The 14,833-nt window shown below is 39.5% G+C and overlaps 1 protein-coding gene across 2 annotated transcripts in view; it reads left to right on the top strand.

Moving 5' to 3' along the window:
* Positions 1 to 14,833, top strand: part of LOC112069205 (LIM and cysteine-rich domains protein 1) — a 42,883-nt gene that overhangs the window by 14,970 nt on the left and 13,080 nt on the right. Inside the window, exons 5-7 of one of the 2 annotated variants that reach the window (XM_024136494.2) lie at positions 6,863 to 7,012; positions 7,380 to 7,595; positions 7,846 to 8,043. In XM_024136494.2, coding sequence (XP_023992262.1) covers positions 6,863 to 7,012; positions 7,380 to 7,595; positions 7,846 to 8,022 — 543 coding nt within the window. In that variant the 3' untranslated portion in view covers positions 8,023 to 8,043. Of the gene's footprint in view, positions 1 to 6,862; positions 7,013 to 7,379; positions 7,596 to 7,845; positions 8,044 to 14,833 lie in introns of those variants that run through there. The other variant, XM_024136493.2, reaches the window with a different exon arrangement.

The raw sequence follows: 14,833 nt of genomic DNA, 5'->3' as shown, positions 1-14,833 counted from the left end.
TGTTTTCCTCTTATTCTGGATATTTAGTTACATAGCATGTTTGTTTTCTTCTTATTGTAGATATTTAGTTACACAGCATGTTTGTTTTCCTTCTTATTGTAGATATTAGTTACACAGCATGTTTGTTTTCCTCTTATTGTAGATATTTAGTTACATAGCATGTTTGTTTTTCTTCTTATTGTAGATATTTAGTTACACAGCATGTTTGTTTTTTCTCTATTGTAGATATTTAGTTACATAGCATGTTTGTTTTTCTTCTTATTGTAGATATTTAGTTACACAGCATGTTTTGTTTTCCTTCTTATTGTAGATATTTAGTTACACAGCATGTTGTTTTTCTTCTTATTGTAGATATTTAGTTACATAGCATGTTTGTTTTTCTTCTTATTGTAGATATTTAGTTACACAGCATGTTTGTTTTCTTCTTATTGAGATATTTAGTTACATAGCATGTTTGTTTTCCTTCTTATTGTAGATATTTAGTTACATAGCATGTTTGTTTTTCTTCTTATTGTAGATATTTAGTTACACAGCATGTTGTTTTTCTTCTTATTGTAGATATTTAGTTACCTAGCATGTTTGTTTTTCCTTATTCTGGATATTTAGTTACATAGCATGTTTTTGTTTTCTTCTTATTCTAGATATTTAGTTACACAGCATGTTTGTTTTTCTTCTTATTGTAGATATTTAGTTACATAGCATGTTTGTTTTCCTTATTCTTGGATATTAGTTACATAGCATGTTTGTTTTCCTTATTCTGGATATTTAGTTACACAGCATGTTGTTTTCTTCTTATTGTAATATTTAGTTACATAGCATGTTTGTTTTTCCTTATTCTAGATATTTAGTTACATAGATGTTTGTTTCCTTCTTATTGTAGATATTTAGTTACATAGCATGTTTGTTTTTCTTCTTATTCTGGATATTTAGTTACATAGCATGTTTGTTTTTCTTCTTATTGTAGATATTTAGTTACACAGCATGTTTGTTTTTCTTCTTATTGTAGATATTTAGTTACACAGCATTGTTTGTTTTTCTCTTATTGTAGATATTTAGTTACACAGCATGTTTGTTTTCTTCTTATTGTAGATATTTAGTTACACAGCATGTTTGTTTTCTTCTTATTGTAGATATTTAGTTACACAGCATGTTGGTTTTCCTTCTTATTGTAGATATTTAGTTACACAGCATGTTTGTTTTCTTCTTACTGTAGATATTTAGTTACATAGCATGTTTGTTTTCTTCTTATTGTAGATATTTAGTACACAGCATGTTTGTTTCCTTCTTATTGTAGATATTTAGTTACATAGCATGTTTTTTTTCTTCTTATTGTAGATATTTAGTTACACCGCATGTTGTTTTTTCTCTTATTGTAGATATTTAGTTACACAGCATGTTTGTTTCTTCTTATTGTAGATATTAGTTACCTAGCATGTTTGTTTTCCTTATCTGGATATTTAGTTACATAGCATGTTTGTTTTCCTTATTCTGGATATTTAGTTACATAGCATGTTTGTTTTCTTCTTATTCTAGATATTTAGTTACACAGCATGTTTGTTTTTCTTCTTATTGTAGATATTTAGTTACATAGCATGTTTGTTTTCCTTATTCTGGATATTTAGTTACACAGCATGTTTGTTTTTCTCTTATTCTAGATATTTAGTACACAGCATGTTTTCTTCTTATTGTAGATATTTAGTTACATAGCATGTTTGTTTCCTTATTCTTCTAGATATTTAGTTACACAGCATGTTTTTTTCTTCTTATTGTAGATATTTAGTTACACAGCATGTTTGTTTTCTTCTATTGTAGATATTTAGTTACATAGCATGTTTGTTTTTCTTCTTATTGTAGATATTTAGTTACAAGCATGTTTGTTTTTCTTCTTATTGTAGATATTTAGTTACATAGCATGTTTGTTTCTTCTTATTGTAGATATTTAGTTACATAGCATGTTTGTTTTCTTCTTATTGTAGATATTTAGTTACATAGCATGTTTGTTTTTCTTCTTATTGTAGATATTTAGTTACATAGCATGTTTGTTTTCCTTATTCTGGATATTTAGTTACATAGCATTGTTTGTTTTTCTCTTATTCTGAGATATTAGTTACATAGCATGTTTGTTTTTCTTCTTATTCTAGATATTTAGTTACATAGCATGTTTGTTTTTCTTCTTATTCTAGATATTTAGTTACATAGCATGTTGTTTTTCTTCTTATTGTATAATTTAGTTACATAGCATGTTTTGTTTTTCTTCCTTCTTATTCTAGATATTTAGTTACATAGCATGTTTGTTTTCTTCTTATTGTACATATTTAGTTACCTAGCATGTTTGTTTTCTTCTTATTCTAGATATTCAGTTTGTTATATTCCCCATTTTTAATGTTAATGCGGAGCTCAGTGGTGGAAAAAGTACCCTGTTATATACACCATAAACTCAAGTATTTGATCAGTTAAGTTGGCTAATGTTGCTCAACATTTCTCTGGCTAGCTAACGGAGAATTCGATCCAGCTAGCAAGATACTTAACACTACTCACCTCAAACTTTCCAAATGCCAGTTGTATGATTCATCACCTTCTCACCCCTGTCTCCATGGTCAGGCTTCACCTACCTCTTCGTTATCGTTCAGGGAACGCGCTGCTGTAACTGACAAGCTGTTTTTCCAGAGTGCGTGCTGATGCTGTAACTAGCAGATTGGTTGTCTCTTCTCTCTTCAGTCGGGTGCTGCATTCTGTTGTTATGTAAACGATTGGCTGAGCCTTGGATACAGCCAGTATTGATCCAAACGCATCACTCGTTCGCTCACAGCCAGTAGTGATCCAAAGCCCCCCTTCTACACGAATCACCTAGGTCACCTATTTTTGGATTCAAAATGGCGAATGTCACCGAAAGGTGACTAGTTTGCTTCCCTGACCAGATACCCTTAAAAAACGACTTAAGTAAAAAAATACTTTTTAAGTACTACTGAAGTACTTTATACCACTGGGGGAGCTAGCTTGGCTGCTATACAATGTTGTAGTGTCATGTAAATGCTTCATAACGTAGAAACCTTAATGTGCCAACTCTAGAACGCCTCTGCGTCACCTAGTCTGACCTAGACAACAGAGAACTACATCAGATCAAGGTTTTATATTGGATTGAGAGTTTCATTCATCTGTAATACGATCTCGGTGTAGTCTTTGCTATGTCTTTTTTTTCTGACACGGTACAGCTAATGTATCTTCTGTTAGTGGGACAGTAAATATTAGTGGTCTCGCTATCAGAATACCTCAGCGTTGTATGATGCAGTGAGGAACATGATCCAGCCTGCCTGCTAAAGCCTGCGTGTGTTTGTGTGGGCCTCTCTCCTGCCTGTCTCCCTCACGCTCTTAAAGCCAGGGCCAGCCTTCCAGGAAACCTTCATCAGGACACGCTAATGACAGGGTGAGCTTTACCCCCAGGATTGTAGAGTGGTGGAATGATGAGCGGTGAGCTTTACCCCCAGGATTGTAGAGTGTGAGGCAGGCAGAGAGTGGTGAGCTTTACCCCAGGATTGTAGAGTGTGAGGAAGGCAGAGAGTGGTGAGCAGAGCTTACCCCTTAAAGAACGCTGTAGCCCACCCGATCCGTCCTGGTTGTGCTTACAAAAAAAACCCAATGCGACTGAGGTTTTCTGACGGAGGTTTTACTATTTACTGAGGCTGTTAGGAATGTGCTTGATGACATCTGTTATTAGGGGAGAGATGATTGGCAGTTTTGAGAGACTAGCTTGATATGTATTTTTGTTAGAGACAGAGGAATAGAGTGGTGTGCCTGGTCAGAGTGCTGACAGAAGAGAAGCAGGGTTGTTCTAGGTCACAGCTGCGGTTTGGTAGGCCTAGGTCACAGCTGTGGTTTGCTAGGCCTAGGTCACAGCTGTGGTTTGCTAGGCCTAGGTCACAGCTGTGGTTTGGTAGGCCTAGGTCACAGCTGCGGTTTGGTAGGCCTAGGTCACAGCTGCGGTTTGGTAGGCCTAGGTCACAGCTGTGGTTTGGTAGGCCCAATAGTTGTGTTGGTTGGCTTGATTAGGGAAGGAGGGACGGAGGGATGGAAGGCTCTGCTAGCGAGGTAACATTGTGTTGACAGCAGCCTGAAGGCTGTAGGAGAGAGTGATGGTCCCCCAGCTCTCTCACAGCACTGTGGAACCACTCTGGAATGTGTGTGTTGTGTTTGTGTGCTTCCCCCCCCCCCCTTCCCCAAATAAAAATGTCTGCCAAGAAGTTTTATTTGTCATATAACGCTAGTTAAACTGCTGTTAAAGTGGTGGTGTTAAACATCACCATAAAGGCTGCTCTTGTTAATAACAACGAGTCAGTGTTGCAGCGTGGGTAATGCGGTCTGCTGCGGTGTGGGTGTGTATGGGGCAGCACAGGGAGAAGGGCCTCAGGGAACTACAGTATGAAGGGACCTCTCTGTGCTCTGTTCCCCTAACAGGGACCCTGTAGATTAGAGCAGTGGTTCCCAACCAGGGGTAATAGGGAGCCCTGGGGCCACTTGGTCTAGCCACAGGGGGTAAAATGCACACGAGAGGGGGGGGTAATCTGGGCAGAGCAAAAATCCAGTTGAGAGCAAAATTCAGTTGGTGGTACAGTAACCGATTTTTTTTTTTTTAAAGGTTAGGAACCACTGAACTAGAGGTGGTGTTTCTCCACTACCGGAAAGGGGGTAACGCACCACGGTTGTCTCCCATATGGCCCTGGTCTAAAGTCGTTCACCACGTAGGGAACAGGGTGCTGTTTAGGTGGCTCCGTAGGGTGTAGCTCAGTTTAACACTTCTCTCGTGTTAAAGGAACTAATCTCAGGTCCCAAAGCCACTTATCGCTGCTGCTGCCTACAGTACTTATTGTGACGAACCGTACTGATCAAAGATTAAACCGTTTAACTCAAACAATACTCAAGTATTTTACGGGACACAGCTCCTAAAAGTAACAAAAAATACTTGTCTGGACACGTTAGATTTGGTGCTATTTGTTGCCGGGGCAACTCAATATTAGGAAGGTGTTCCTAATGTTTGGTGTACTCAGTGTCGACAGGGGGTTGAACCTGTTAGGGCTGCAAGCCCGAGGTCGGTACACTTATGACAACATCCAGCTCAAGTGCAGGGCGCGAAATTCAAAATCTATTTTTTTTTTATATTTAACTTTCACACATTAACAAGTCCAATACAGCATTTGAAAGATAAACATCTTGTGAATCCAGCCAACATGTCTGATTTTTAAAAATGTATTACAGCAAAAACACCACGTATATTTATGTTAGCTCACCACCAAATACAAAAGAGGACAGACATTTTTCACAGCACCGGTAGCATGCAGGTAGCATGCACAAAGCCAACCTAGCTAACCTAGAACCAACCTAACTAACCTAGAAACAACTCCCTCAGATGACAGTCCTATAACATGTTACACAATAAATCTATGTTTTATTCAAAAAATGTGCATATTTGAGCTATAAATCAGTTTTACATTACTGCTACCATCATAGCTACAGTCAGAAATAGCACGGGAGTAGCCAGAGTAAATACAGACACCAACGTCAACTACCTAATTACACATCATAAAACATTTCAGAAAAATATATGGTGGATAGCAAATGAAAGACAAAGATCTTGTGAATACAGCCAATATTTCAGATTTTTTAAGTGTTTTACAGCGAAAACACAATATCGTTTTATTAGCTTACTACAATAGCTAACACACAGCAGCATTGATTCAAGACAAACGGTAGCGATAGCACAGTTCGACAGATATATGAAATAGCATCCCAAATTGGGTCCTTATCTTTGTTGATCTTCCATCAGAATGTTGTACAAGGGGTCCTTTGTTCAGAACCGTCTTTGTTTGGATCCAGAACGAACTATTTCCCTCTTGAATTAGCAAGCACACTGGCTGTGCAGCGCTAACCTCTCCTTCTTGAACAAATTCCTCCAACGCATCACGTCTAAAGTCCCGAATAAATTTCAATAATATAATTAAACTATATTGAAAAAACATACTTTAGGATGATATTGTGACATGTATCAAATAAAATCGAAGCCGGAGATCATATTCACCTATAACGACGGTTTTCCAGGAGGCGAKTCCAGGTCCAACTTCGCGCCTTCMAAAAAAWAATAATGGCGGACCTCTCACTCCAAGAGGTTGTATTCAATCCCAGATCGAGATAATCAAGTCATTTCTGCTCTCACTTCCGCATGACACCCAGGGGAAGGTGTATGACGTGTTTCTACAGTCCTAAGTGACATGCCCTTTTATAGACAAGCTCTTGAAGAGAGACCTCGCTTTTGGAAATCTCACTTCCGGATAGGAAATGGGCTGTAAAAAGAGTTCTGTTTCACTTAGAGAAATAATTCAAACGGTTTTAGAAACTAGAGAGTGTTTTCTATCCAATAGTAATAATAATATGCATATTGTACGAGCAAGAATTGAGTACGAGGCCGTTTGAAATGGCCACCTCTTTCCAGGTTACTCAATGCTGCCCCTTCAGCCATAACAGGTTAATTTGAATTTCATGATTTAGTTTTATCATTTAAAAGTGTAACATGAATTGCATCATTCAAGTCAGGAGTGTGTCCCCAAGGTGATGGGTTAATGGAGCCCCTCACCACTCTCTGGAAGTCTCAGAGTTTTGTAAGCAACATGTGAAAACGGGGGGCGGGCGGGGGCTCAGAGAGTTGCTATGAGCGAGGGGGTGGTTTGGGATTCATGGCCTCTCTTCTTACCCCCTCTTTATGTCTTCTTTTCTTACTCACTCTCTCTTTTCTCCTCTCCGTCCCTACTTCTGTCTTTCTTCTTACTCCCTCTTTCTGTCTTCCCTCCGTCCCTACCTGTCTCCCTCTCTCCAGGCAATGCTGTATATGGAGTTGCTCCCAGAAGAAAAGCGTCCTGTCGCAGGGACTGAGGGAGCGATGTACCGGCGCAGGCAGCTGATGAGACAGCTACCTGTCTACGATCAGGACCCCTCCCAGTGCCACGGGCCACTACCAGAGGATCAGGTTACATTTTCATTTGATACACTTCTTCTCCAAATAAATATATCCTCCATTTTAAACCTCCATTTTAAACCTCTATTTTAAACCTCCATTTTTGGATTTGTCCACATGTTTGATAGTGTGTTCCATCTCTTCAGTCGSGTTCTTATTTTCAAACCTCACACATTATTTGATATGAAGAACATTTTAAAGAGCGCAGACCCATTTATTTCTTTAACATACATTTTACATGATTTTGTTATTTAATTAATACATATTAAGCTGCATTAGTAATAAACATTTACATTCATTAAACCATAGTTGAGGATGGAATATACACCATATAGACTGAACGCTTATTTCCCATCGTTGGTCTTGTTCCTACCGCCAGCTCCAGGCCATGTCTGTCTTCATGAAGCGCTATAAGGAGGAGGCTCTAGGAGTAGGGGAGGTGGCGCTGCCTGGGGAGGGAGGCGCTAACCCTCCGCCCGTCGTCAAGGGAGATAAGCAGAAGAACGGAACTGGGAATGGGCAGGCCACCAATGTCCAGCCAGACCCTGTTGATACGCCTGCCACCAATGGGACTGACTGCTGTAAAAGTGAATATGTAAGTCATTGTAATATGTAAGTCATTGTAATATGTAAGTCATTGTAACTACAATATTTACAGGAGCGTTTGCTTTAGCTTGCCTGACGTGTCAGATGGGCGGGGTTTGCAGTTTTTTGGGGGGAGTAACTATTCTATTGGTTCCATTAAGCCAGGCATGCTCAATCAAGCACAGATTAAGTATTTGAAATGATTTCTAATAGTACTTGAACCCAGGTCTGTTTTGACCCCGTCTCTCACCTATCCAAAGGCTCTTCCTGCTCTAAAGAGGTGGCCTCCCACTCCACTCCAATCCTTAGGCTACTTTATGTTTCTCTATCATCACCCCTGGACTTTGAAGGAGATATGTTTTCCTACAATAATCATTTTAGGTTTGGAAATGATGCAGACAATTACATTGATGGAAGCAACATTATTTCCGCAATAATAAACTGATCCACCCCTTAGAAAAAATATTTTAAAAAAATATTAAAATAATATTTTTTGTTTTTAAAAACAGAAAATTCATATCTTTGTTTTGACATTCATATTACAAATGCTTAGTTCTCTTCACTTTTTAATTATTATTATGAATTATGTTAAACCATAAAGTTGACATACAGGAGTTAAGATTATAATGAATGGTGGGTTGGTCACTGTGGGTGACAATCCATCGCTTGAAGAGAGAGGACGTTAGAAACAGATGTAAACAGTTGAATTCAGAAGGCCTGATTGGTGGAGTGCTGCAAAGATGGTTGTCCTTCTGGAAGGTTCTCCCATCTCCACTGAGGAGCTCTGTCAGAGTGACCATCTGGTTCTTGGTTTATTGTAATCCATTTTAGAATAAGGCTGTAACGTAATAAAATGTGGAAAAAGTCAAAGGGTCTGAATACTTTTCTAATGCACTGTATATACAGTTGAAGTCGGAAGTTTACATACACCTTAGCCAACTACATTTCAACTCAGTTCTTCACAATTCCTGACATTTAATCCTAGTAAAAATTCCCTGTCTTAGGTCAGTTAGGATCACCACTTTATTTTAAGAATGTGAAATGTCAGAATAATAGTAGAGAGAATKAYTTATTTCAGCTTTTATTTCTTTCATCACATTCCCAGTGGGTCAGAAGTTTACATACACTCAATTAGTATTTGGTAGCATTGCCTTTACATTGTTTAAATTGGGTCAAACGTTTCAGGTAGCCTTCCACAAGCTTCCCACAATAAGTTGGGTGAATTTTGGCCCATTCCTCCTGACAGAGCTGGTGTAACTGAGTCAGGTTTGTAGGCCTCCTTGCTCGCACATGCTTTTCAGTTCTGCCCACAAATGTTCTATAGGATTGAGGTCAGGGCTTTGTGACGGCCACTCCAATACCTTGACTTTGTTGTCCTTAAGTCATTTTGCCACAACTTTGGAAGTATGCTTGGGGTCATTGTCCATTTGGAAGAGCCATTTGCGACCAAGCTTTAACTTCCTGACTGATGTCTTGAGATGTTGCTTCAATATATCCACATAATGTTCCAGCCTCATGATGCCATCTATTTTGTGAAGTGCATCAGTCCCTCCTGCAGCAAAGCACCCCAACAACATGATGCTGCCACCCCCGTGCTTCACGGTTGGGATGGTTTCTTCAGCTTGCAAGCCTTCCAATTTTTCCTCCAAACATAATGATGGTCATTATGGTCAAACAGTTATATTTTTGTTTTATCAGACCAGAGGACATTTCTCTAAAAAGCACGATCTTTGTCCCCATATGCAGTTGCAAACTGTAGTCTGGCTTTTTTATGGCAGTTTGAGCAGTGGCTTCTTCCTTGCTGAGCGGCCGTTCAGGTTATATCGATATAGGACTCGTTTTACTGTGGATATAGATACCTTTGTACCCGTTTCCTCCAGCATCTTCACGAGGTCCTTTGCTGTTCTGGGATTGATTTGCACTTTTCGCACCAAAGTACGCATCTCCTTCCTGAGCGGTATGACGGCTGCGTGGTCCCATGTAAACTTCTGACTTCAACTGTAGTTATTTAACTCCAGGTACTGTAGATGTAGTATTGTTGTCCATTTAGTTTACTCCAGTCAGGAAGTAAACAAGTTCACATATACTGTAACAACAAAAGACTTGTCATCCACCTCAAGGCTATGTGTATTATTCTCCTGACTGGTATGGGAACTCCACCTGGGGAACTAGACATTTTCCCTAGTCAGATTCTTTTGCTGTTACTGAATTTACTATTGGCTAGATAGTAAGGCATGCTTAGGTGAAGTGGGAAAAACAGGACCTATAGTGTCCTGGGGCATTTGTAGGACAGATGTAGGACAGATATATATATATATATATATATACTGTCAAATCAAATGTTATTAGTCACATGTGCCCAATACAACCGGCAAAGACCTTACAGTGAAATGCTTACTTACAAGCCAATAACCAACAATGCAGTTAAAAAAAATCTCTCAACCTGCTCCACTRCAGCCCCGTCGATGAGAATGGGGGCGTGCTCGGTCCTCTTTTTCCTGTAGTCCACAATCAWCTCCTTTGTCTTGATCACGTTGAGGGAGAGGTTGTTGTCCTGGCAYCACACGACCAGGTCTCTGACCTCCTCCCTATAGGCTGTCTCGTCGCTGTCGGTGATCAGACACTGTGGTGTCACCGGAAAACTTAATGAGGGTGTTTGAGCCGCGCCTTGCCGCGCAGTCATGAGTGAACAAGGAGTACAGGAGGGGACTGAGCACGCAGATGTRTTGTTSCCTACCCTYWCCACCWGKGGGYGGCCCGTCAGGAAGTCCAGGATCCAGTTGCAGAGGGAGGTGTTTAGTCCCAGGRTCCTTAGTGCCCTCAAAGCTCATCAGTAAGCTATGGTGTTGAAYGCTGAGCTGTAGTTAATGAATAGCATTCTCACATAGATGTTCCTTTTGTCCAGGTGGGAAAGGGCAGTGTGGAGTKSAATAGAGATTGCATCATATGTGGATCTGTTGTGGTGGTATGCAAATTGGAGTGGGTCTAGGGTTTCTGGGATTATGGTGTTGATGTGAGCCATGACCAGCCTTTCAAAGCACTTCATGGCTACAGACGTGAGGGCTACGGGTCGGTAGTCTTTTAGGCAGGTTACCTTAGTGTTCTTGGGCACAGGGACTATGGTGGTCTGCTTAGAACATGTCGGTATTAGATTGCACAGATGTGGACTTAATTTGTTAAATAATGTGACTTCTGAAGGTAATTGGTTGCACCAGATCTTATTTAGGGGCTTCATAGCAAAGGGGGTGAATACATATACACTCACCACTTTTCCGTAATTTTTCTTTTTTTAACTTCACCAATTTGGACTATTTTGTGTATGTCCATTAAATGAAATCAAAATATATTTAAATGACAGGTTGTAATGCAACAAAATAGGAAAAACACCAATGGGGATGAATACTTTTGCAAGGCACTGTATATTAGCCATTTCTGAGACTCACTAAGAATGAATTTGATGATACATTAGTAGCAATACAAGGATATAACATCTATAGAAGAGACAGGAATGTTTATGGGGGAGGTGTTACTGTATATATTCAGAGCCATATCCCTGTAATGCTTATGGGGGAGGTGTTGCTGTATATATTCAGTGCCATATCCCTGTAATGCTTATGGGGGAGGTGTTACTGTATATATTCAGAGCCATATCCCTGTAATGCTTATGGGGGAGGTGTTACTGTATATATNCTGTATATATTCAGAGCCATATCCCTGTAATGCTTATGGGGGAGGTGTTGCTGTATATATTCAGAGCATATCCCTGTAATGCTTATGGGGGAGGTGTTGCTGTATATATTCAGAGCCATATCCCTATAATGCTTAGAGAAGATCTTATGTCAAGTGTTATTGAAGTGTTGTGGTTGGCACATCTAAAGCCTTTTCTTTTGGGGTGTTGATATAGACCACCAAGTGCTAACAGTCAGTATCTAAATAATGTGTGAAATGGTTGATGTWAACAGAGAGGTCTACTTTCTTGTGGACCTGAATATTGACTGGTTTTCATCAAGCTGTCTGCTCAAGAGGAAGCTTCTTACTGTAACCAGTGCCTGTAATCTGGTTCAGGTTATTAATCAACCTACCAGGGTGTTTACAAACACTACAGGAACAAGATCATCCACATGTATTGATCACATTTTTAGTAATTCTGTAGAACTTTGTTCTAAAGCTGTATCCGTACCCATTGGACGCAATGATCACAAGTATAGTGGCTATATCCAGGAAAGCCTGTAATCRAACCCACAAATGCTGRTGCTCCAGATRCTCRACTAGTCTAAAGAAGGCCAGTTTTATTGCTTCTTTAATCAGAACAACAGTTTTCAGCTGTGCTAACATAATTTCAAAAGGGTTTTCTAATGATCAAATAGACTTAAAATGATACTTGGATTAGCTAACACAACGTGCCATTGGAACACATGAGTGTTGGTTGCTGATTATGGGCCTCTGTACGCCTATGTAGATATTCCATAAAAAATCTGCCGTTTCCAGCTACAATAGYCATTTACAACATTAACAATGTCTACACTGTATTTCTGATCATAACATTTTTGATGTTATTGGAAAAAARGTGCTTTTCTTTCTAAAACAAGGACATTTCTAATTGGCCCCGAACTTTGGAAAGGTAGTGTGTGTGTGTATATATTAATTAGGCTCATAATTAACAACTTATGATATCATATCATACAGATATACAAGTTTGTTATTAACTTCTTATGGCTGCAGGGGCAGTATTGAGTAGCTTGGATGAGAGGTGCCCAGAGTAAACGGCCTGCTCCTCAGTCATAGTTGCTAATATATGCATATTATTATTAGTATTCGATAGAAAACACTCTAAAGTTTCTAAAACTGTTTGAATTATGTCTGTGAGTATAACAGAACTCATATGGCAGGCAAAAACCTGAGAAGTTCCACTTCCTGTTTGGATTTTTTCTGAGGCTGTTAGATTTTCAACCAAGCTCTCATTGAAATTACAGCGAGATATGGATGAGTTTTCACTTCCTACGGCTTCCACTAGATGTCAACAGGCAATAGAACTTTGTCTGGTGACTCTACTGTGAAGGGGGGCCGAAGGAGACAGGAATGAGTAACCACTGCCATGAGGTGACCATGCTTTGACCACGAGCGTTCACGTGAGAGGCAGCTCCGTTCCATYGCTCATCTGAAGTCAATGTAATTCTCCGGTTGGAACGTTATTCAAGATKTATGTTAACAACATTCTAAAGATTGATTCAATACATCGTTTGACATGTTTCTACTGACTGTTACGGAACTTTTGGACATTTCGACACGTTTTAGTGTCACTTTGTGACTTTGGAATTGTTTACCAAACGCGCTAACCAAAGTAGCTAATTGGACATAAATAACGGACATTATCGAACCAATCAAGGCATTTATTGTGGACCTGGGATTCCTGGGAGTGCATTCTGATGAAGTTGATCAAAGGTAGGAAACATTTATCATGTAATTTCTGGTTTCTGTTGACTCCAACATGGCGGCTAATTTGACTCTTGTTTCTGAGCGCCGTCTCAGATTATTGCATGGTTTGCTTTTTCCGTAAAAAAATTTGATATCTGACACAGCGGTTGCATTAAGGAGAGGTATATTTATAATTCCATGTGTATAACTTGTATTATCATCTACATTTATGATGAGTATTTCTGTTGAATCGATGTGGCTATGCAAAATCACTTGATGTTTTTGGAACTAGTGAATGTAACGCGCCAATGTAAACTTTATCAAACAAAACATGCATGTATTGTGTAACATGAAGTCCTATGAGTGTCATCTGATGAAGATCATCAAAGGTTAGTGATTAATTTTATCTCTTTCTGCTTTTTGTGAAAGCTATCTTTCACTGGAAAAATGGCTGTGCTTATTGTGGTTCGGTGTGACCTAACATAATCGTTTGTAGTGCTTTCGCTGAAAAGCATATTTGAAATCGGACACTTTGGTGGGAGTAACAACAAGATTACCTTTAAAATGATATAAGACACATGACTGTCTGAGGAATTTTAATTATGAGATTTCTGTTTTGAATTTGGCGCCCTGCACTTTCACTGGCTGTTGTCTTTTCATCCCGTCACCGGGAWTGCAGCCATAATTAAGGCACATGAAAGATCAAATGTTCCAGAAGGCATTTCTGCCAAAAATAAACGTTCAAATGCCTCTCCTGTGAAGTCGTGACTTGCGACATACACACAGTTTCCTGAAACTAGTCACTTTTTTTTTTTATATAGACAGGTGTGTGTGCCTTTCCAAATCATGTCCAATCAATTGAATTTACCCCATGTGAATTCCAATCAAGTTGTAGAAACATCTCAAGGATGATCAATGGAAACAGGATGCACCTGAGCTCAATGTAGAGTCTCACAGCAAAGGGTCTGAATACTTATGTAAATAAGGTATTTCTGTCTTTGTAATTTGCAAAAATGGTCAACCTGTTTTTATTGTGTGGTATGAATGAGGAAAACAATTATTGTAATCCATTTTAGAATAAGGCTTTAATGTAACAAAATGTGGAAAAATTCAAGGGGTCTAAATGCTTTCTGAATGCATCGTATGTAGTTATGTCCTTGATGTTCTTGTCTAATGTTCTGTATTATGTCATGTTTCATGTTCTATGCGATAGCAGCAGCTAATGGGGATCCTAATTTAAAATAGCCAATACCAAATGGACATTACAAAACAACGTCTATCAAGCCTTTTCAGAATGAGAGTTATACTATAGTCTAGGATTACGACAAGAAATATATCTATTTTTGGGGGCTAATTTTTGTATTGTGGACAATAATTTTGGTAACAGGCATATACAGCAAATGGCTGCAAGTAGTTCACCTCTGAAACAGTCACGAGACGCGCTCTCTTCTAGCGTTGTTGTCAGATGAAAACGTCTCGTCTCCAAAACAGAACGTTTTTTACACGTAGTTCATGTTTTTCTCAATACCTACGACGGTGAAGATGGGCAAAACCCAGGTGGGATTCTTTAACCCATAAGAAGGAAGCGGTGAATGGGTTGTTTTCACACACTGAGGTCCAAATGGTTCCCTTTTATGGTGCACTACTTTTGACCAGGGCCCACAGGGCTCTTTGACCAGGGCCCACAGGGCTCTTTGACCAGGGCCCACAGGGCTCTTTGACCAGGGCCCACAGGGCTCTTTGACCAGGGCCCCACAGGGCTCTTTGACCAGGGCCCCACGGGGCTCTTTGACCAGGGCTGGGCCTGGCAAAGAAGCCTGTGGGCCTGGTCAA

The sequence above is a fragment of the Salvelinus sp. IW2-2015 genome, unplaced genomic scaffold (genome assembly GCF_002910315.2).
Source record: "Salvelinus sp. IW2-2015 unplaced genomic scaffold, ASM291031v2 Un_scaffold932, whole genome shotgun sequence".
Lineage (NCBI taxonomy): Eukaryota > Metazoa > Chordata > Actinopteri > Salmoniformes > Salmonidae > Salvelinus > Salvelinus sp. IW2-2015.
The sequence above is the reverse complement of the archived record's forward strand: the minus strand, read 5'-3'. Positions and strand labels throughout refer to the sequence as shown.